The following is a 7,005-nucleotide window of genomic DNA, read 5'->3' on the forward strand; positions in this document are numbered from 1 at the left end:
TGTGCTGGAGAGCATGCCCTGCACCTATATTATTACACCTGTTTTCAATGATGGGTTTATTAGTTGCTTAAAAATTACTCCTGTCTCTGGCTGGGCTACAAGGAGATACTGTATTATCTTGCTTCTCATCTAAAATGTGTCTGGCATTCAGTCTTTAGAATCTTCCATTCAAACACGTTTCTTTAGCTTTGATGGAGGCAGGACTATTCCTAAATATTGAAGAGATCTGTGAAAATAGGAAATGGAAATATGGAAATGGAAAATTTGAAAAAGAGAGTTGGAAAAGGAGAGAGAGAAATAAAACTCCTGAAGGGCTGAACAGCAAGTGCAATTTGGGAGTCAAGGAAGGAGGAGCTGAAAATTAGAAAGAAATAGCAGAGACCACCCTTAGAGACTTTTGAAGGAGCAGGAGAGCAGAAGGCTAATAGTAGAAAAAAGTCAACAAACTGACAGAGGATGTTGATAAGGAATGACAGCATTAAGTGAAGGAGGATGTGAAGTGGGGAAGTTATATAAAAGGTAAAGTAGAATCCACGTTAACAGGTAACAGTTGAAATAAAAATGTATATGGGCAAAAAGCACTGTGGTGCTCCCTCACCCTGCAAAGGAGTTAAAGGAGCAGATACTGTATCAGCTTTCGTCCTCCTTTAAGTGAAGAAGTGGTAAAAACAAAGCCAAAGCAAACCCTGCTGGCTGTGGCCATGTGTGTGTGTTGTGATTTGTGTCCTGGCCGGCGCTCCTGGCAGGGCTGGTGTGGATACTGTCCCACGGGATCCACAGGAGGGTGTTCATCACCCTGTTCTGGTGTCTGGATTAATGTAGGGACAAAACAAAGGTTTATAGAAACCTAAAACCTGGGAGTACCTTCACTGGGGGGAAGGAGGGGAGCTAAATTCGTTCTCTATATTTATACACAGGGAGGGATCCAGAATTCTACAATGTGAAATTTCTATATGAAATCACTGAAATCTGCATGTCTCTATGCAAATTTTTTGCATGAATAATTATAAAACTCGAGACTCCAATGCGCTTAGCTATGTAAGACACAGCAAATCACTAAGCTGCTAGCTTTTTATTTGTGAAAATTCTGTAAAATATTGTGTTTATCTTTATTTTGTGCATGTGACATTTTTCTTAGACTTAGAAAATTTTTCCTGATGTGATATTGCTTTTCATCTGAATTTGAAAATTCACTTTTTTTACTATTATTTATAAATTGATCAGTTTAGACTAAATCCTTCAGGCCGTGCTGAGACAAAGGATATTAAAGAGTCCATATTTTTATTTCTTAATTATTAACAATAGTTGAAACAAAAAGAATGAAGTAGATTAAACTGTTTTACAATTAGATTTTCATGTCTAACCTGGGTTAGTTGCTGCTAAAAGTACATTTTGCATAAGACCTTGTCTGGGCACTTCTTGTTTAGAGACATGGTTTTGATAGGTGGGAATAAATTTGCTAAGCTTTATGTGCCTTTGAGGATGGCCCATTAATAATATTAATATATAGGTATTTTCCATTGTTGTATGCAAAGCATTTCTTAGAACTTTGAAGCTGAAGTCTTTTTCTTTTTAACACACGGGCCTTTTCAATTTAATCCATTAGCAACTTGGCAAAATAAAGTAATTGTCCAACAGAGGAAGAAAAAAAAATCTATTAACATTTGCTACAAATCCGAGTAGTACAGGCAGCACTTAATTAATGGAACAGATTTCTCACTATGTGTTCAAGCTAACATAGCTATTGTTCAGGAGAGATTAGACCCTTAATGTAAGTAAGTTAAACTAGACCTCCATCTAAAAATATCCGTCATTTCAGCTATTAAAGGTCTGATGTCTTCTTCGGTGACAGATATATTTCCCTTCATTTCCTTGGTTTTGTAAAATGTAAAGTATGCATTGTGTGTAACGCGAGAGCTCCGCAGAGGTAGATGAAACCCCGATTGTGCCTGTCTCTCCCTGCCTGCTCCTTTGTGCTGCTCCCTGTCACAGAGCCTCCTCAGCCCTGAGACCTCCTGGCACCAGAGCAGAGAAACAGAAAATGCCATTTGTCAGGGTATGATGCCAGCCACCTAATCTGTTTGCAGAATGAGGGCCACGGGATCTGATTAGGTAATTTAGATACCTTGAGTTTAATAATACCTGAGCTGCCTTTGGCTGTCAGCCTGTCATTTCACTGGTAGGAACTACCACGTTCTTCCATTTCTTCTGCAAACTTCTTACCTGTAATACCTCATTTAGCCCAAATAGGTGTTAAGGGCTGCAGGTGAGGTATATACCTTTACTTCTCCTATGTGGAAGTTGGCGACAGAGTGGAGGAGGTGAGATTGCACAGTTTTCAATACTTTTTCCCCAGTAGAGTTCCACGTGCAGCACATCATTTTTTCTTAAAAATGAAAATTTTCAAACATGAGATGCTTTGTTTGAACGCTGAACGTGCTGTGCCAGGTTTCAGATGTCAGGCTGTCTCACTGATGTCACTGGCAGTTTTTGAAGCTCGGTTTACCCAAAGTGGTTGTTTCACCCTTGTGGCTGAGACTTTCCCAACTTGCTGCTGCAGCCAAATGTCTCTCTGGGGTGAGAGGCTGACTCTCCCTGGGGGATCACCGGTGTGGGCAAGGGCTTGCAGTGACAGCCTGGGTGCCTCACTTCATGTACCCAAAAGGGAAAATTTTGGCTGCAATTTTAATGCCACATCTCCTCCCTTCCTCTCTCCTTTCCGCCAATTAGCATTTTTTGAAAATTAGAGCCTAGCGAAGCCTGCTAACATAAATAAAAGTGTTTTAGGATTTGTTTGCTTTAATTAAAGTGTGTCTTTCTGAAAGGATTTAGTTAAACATCTTTCTTAAACAGTGCTGTGCCAGTAACAGCAACATTAGTAATAGTGATAAGACTCAGAAAGGGAAACCAACTAGAAAGCAAAATGAAATGTTTCTTTGTCCAAAAAATAAATGATCTTCCCAAGAAAGTGGAGGAAACCCCGTGCAGGGAAACTTACAATTAGGTTGATCAAAACAGTAGAAAACATAAAATATGAAATAAATCCTGCAAAGGTATAGAGCGAGGTTGTGTGAGATCACTCTTTTTGCTGGTTTTATTTTGTTTTCCTCTGTTTTGACTCTTGCTGTTTTTTTTCTGGCAGGACCCAAGATGTTCTCAGAGCTTTCCAAATAGGAAAAAAGTTGCTTTTCATGTAGTGATAAATTATTTTTCACAGTGAAGTTGGAATGATTGTAAGGGTAATGATATTAATGGGATTTATATGAAAGCACCCAATTAAAAAATCGAAACAGTTGCATCAAACATGACTATACAATGTAATAAAATCATATAATAAATATGTGGTCCCATCACCCCATATTACCTAGTTTGATTAATTGAACCTTACACGTGCAAAGATAGTCATTATCAGACTTCTCAGCCATCAAGGAGGAACAGTCTCAATTATTTTCACAATGAAATAATCATTGCTTTTTTTGTGTTCTGCCATCTGGAAAGAGAAAACAGCAACTGCCATGACTGTGAAATGCAAGATCTTGCAGAACTGTACAAAGTTGATTCTGCTTGATGCTGGACTCCTGCAGCCTTAATGTAGGTTGTAATTTATTTAGTTAAATACAAAACATCCTGCTTTTCTCCTCTTTTGGGTGCTTGCATTTCATATATTATTTTTATTTTTTTTTCCAAAAAAGCAAGACTGATCCCTTTCTCTCCAAAAGTATCCCTGTGGCTGCACTGCAGGGCCCTAGGGCTGGTTTACAGCATCTGGTTATGAGATGGCAAATGGGCAGTTTCCTGGTTTTGCTTCAACACTTCCTCGTTTCTTCCTTTCCCTCGGCTGTGTGGTGGGAATGCCGCTTGGAACAATTTGCTCTCTGACACAGCAAGATGAGAAGGTGGGCTCTGGGGCCACATCCCCCTGCAATCAGCTGTGAGTGCCTCTGGAGGTGTCTGAGCTGGAGCAAATCACCTGTGCCTGTAGACCTCCTGTCTCCAGTAAATCATAAGCATCTCAATCTTTTTGTCAGGCCGTGATATGAGAATCCACATCTGAATTTCAATATGAGGGGAGAGAGGCTGATTAAGTGTTTGAGATAAGGTTATGTGACACCATAGGTTAAAAATATCTGAACTGATTTTGGCCAAATGCCTGAGAACCACATTGCACTATATTCAGGTGGCACTGAAAAGCTTCTGAGGAGTTTGCTGTCTTCTGCTTTGTACAAGCAGTTTTCAGGAGTGGTCCTTTAGGAACTGCATCTCTCTTGTTTTACAGTGTTTCTTTGGACTTTGCTGTCCTGCATTTCTTATCTAAAATGTCTCCAACACGTTGGAACTTATTATAAACCCTGACCGTTTAGGAAGAAAAGGGCAAATATTTCTGTTTGGCACAAATGTCTTGAGAAAGACTCAAGTTAGATCCGTGGAATTCTGTGCAGGTTAATTCTAGTTCCAATAAACAGTGCGATTTGTTCCAATAAACAAATACTGTGTTTTAACAAAACAAAAGACCCAGCAAACAAACCCAAACAAACAACCCCCCTAAACAAACACAAAACTGTATAACTTGCAGAGTGCAAATTATAAAATAAAGCAGTGTGCTTCTGGTAAATCTGGGAAATAGACTTAAAGAAATTCTAGAACCTTCTGACTCTTATGACTGTACATAATTTTAGTATTTTACTGGTTGTTTTTTATTCATGACCTGTATTTTTATAAATATTCTTAGTGATGACAGGAAACTTTGGGTATGTAAACTTTGGGTGTAAATAATAGGAAAGACCTGTTAAGTAAAAGGCTTAGATCAGGCAAGTTGGTCTGGCTTGTTTAAATTCTTGCCTGTGTTTAATAGTTTAAAAGCTGTAGATGGAAACAGAAAGATTCAGGATACTGCACTGGATTTGGGGATGTCACTTTTGTGAACTTTATGTTTAAAGACTTCTCTTATTTTTGATGTAAGTTACCATATTCTAAAAGTCTGATGCAGAAATATGACTTTCCTAATGCATTTGATTTACCTTCTTATTTTCCTTGGTTGATTTCAGATGTAAACTTGGCTGCTTATTTTTTCTAACTATACTAAAATATGATGTTGAATGTGTTTATGATGTGTGTTCCTGTTCTTTTACAGATGGGCTGAAGCCAGATACCAAGATGCTTCTTACTGTTGCCTCCAAGAAGAAATCTAAGGGAGGGAAGGGGGATATGACCAAGGAAGATGAAAGCAGCAAGAATGATTCAGCCCAACCTGTTACTATCTCTCTTAGCTTTAAGAGATACGTCTTTGACACGCAGAAGAAAATGATTCAATCCTGAGAAAGTAAGGGAGGCCTCTAATAGCACCTGAAAGTCCAGACTGAAATGATTTGAGGTGGAATGTATTTCTTTTCTGGACACATTAGACTTGTTTCTTCTTCACCAACAGAGCCTGGAAGCTTCTGCTGATTATATGCCCCTTTCCACGATCTCTGCCATCTCATATGTTTGTTAGAATTTGCTTATTTTGTCATCTTTGTGATGTGAATCTTTATGGCATCTCAGGTAATGTCACCTGCCAGATGAGCACATTTGGGTGTACATTGTAATTGCACTGTTTTTCTGGAGAATTGTGTTGAAGTTTCTCTTGATTTAGAAGTTTGCCACCAGTATAAATCTAAATCAAGTCAGGATGTGAATTTCATGTGACCCACAAAGGGAAGCTGATTATTCTAGGCTTACTTCCCTGAGCAAAGCAGGAGACAGAAAGCGCACAGTTTAATAGGTGAAACCTAAAATGGATGTTTCACATTCCTTCAGCTGCAACTATGTAAGATGCTATCTGAAAGATGGTATGGATGTTTTTTATAAATATGATTTATATCTTGAAATGTTTTTCATATTAAACATAATAATGTGTGTGACTGAGAGAGTCTTAATTATTCTGTTTGCTGTTCCAAAGGTTCAGAACCTATCTTTGGTGGCATTTTATATAACTTTTCTGAATTTCCTGCCTGTTCTGCAGTGAATGCTATTCCAGAACTGTTTTCTTTTTTTTTTTGTAACCACAATATCTTTTGTGTGTGAAAGAAAAAGTTGCCTCTGGAAATAGTCAAGGGCTTTATTTCATTAAAATAATGATAGAAGATTGCTGCATAAGCCTTGTAAAATGAATATCTCAAAGATGCTTTAGAAACCATTAGTTGTTTAATAGGGATTTCATGGCTGCTTTAGTTCTTCCTCTCAATTTCGTGTCCTAGGCTCATAAAAAGGAGAGCACTGGTAATATCCCTTCTTTGTTACGTACAAAGTGCAGACACCTTAACATGAAGACTAACAACAATTCTACCGGTACAAAAGCTGTGGTGTGGAACAGAAATTGGACTTGGGCTTGTCAGCATGGAAAATGTTAGTTCCTGCCTTTTGAACAAAAAGAGTACCTCTTGTTGATGCTCAATAGCAGCTTCTGACCCATTCACTGAAGTCAGCCATGGACAGTGACCGTGTGTATAATGTAAGTGCATTAGTTGCACGTGGAAGTAAATAACTAATAAATCACTACACTCATTAATCGTTATTATATCCATTGATGGGCGTGAGTCCATCATGCTAACACGATCCTGATTTTTTTCAATCTTTTCCTTTTAATTTCCAGGTAACCACAGTGGATACAAATGGCAAAGCTATCAGCTGTTGAGAGGATATTTACAGCTGGATGGTCAAGAGACAGGACAAGTCTGGTGTCTAAACTAGGTTCATGGTGCCCCTTTAAATCAGAACAGAATTAGTGCTTTGTGTAATAATCCCAAACAGTTTCTGCTGAGTGAGTCCCAGCAAAGCTTTAGCACATCCCTTAAGATTATGGGGTATGCTTTCAGTGTGATCCCAGAGGAATTAGGCAGGCAACTTCAGCTGTGGCTTAACGTGACTTTGGCTGCCAGCCTTGCTGGAAAATGTATCCTTCTGTAATGGAAAAAATGCATTTCACACCCCTGTCACCTCTCCTTCCCCATTTCTCACTTCTTCCCA

The 7,005-nt window shown here is 38.7% G+C and overlaps 1 protein-coding gene across 1 annotated transcript in view; it reads left to right on the forward strand.

Annotated features, from left to right (window-relative positions):
- EEFSEC (eukaryotic elongation factor, selenocysteine-tRNA specific) overlaps positions 1–6,135 on the forward strand; it is an 87,336-nt gene extending 81,201 nt beyond the window's left edge. The window contains exon 6 of the mRNA XM_025894711.2: positions 5,132–6,135. Coding sequence (XP_025750496.1) covers positions 5,132–5,316 — 185 coding nt within the window. The 3' untranslated portion in view covers positions 5,317–6,135. The remainder of the gene's footprint in view (positions 1–5,131) is intronic.
- The last annotated feature ends 870 nt before the right edge of the window (positions 6,136–7,005 follow it).

The sequence above is a fragment of the Manacus vitellinus genome, unplaced genomic scaffold, assembly GCF_001715985.3.
Source record: "Manacus vitellinus isolate BGI_N305 unplaced genomic scaffold, ASM171598v3 scaffold_14_pilon, whole genome shotgun sequence".
Classification (NCBI taxonomy): domain Eukaryota; kingdom Metazoa; phylum Chordata; class Aves; order Passeriformes; family Pipridae; genus Manacus; species Manacus vitellinus.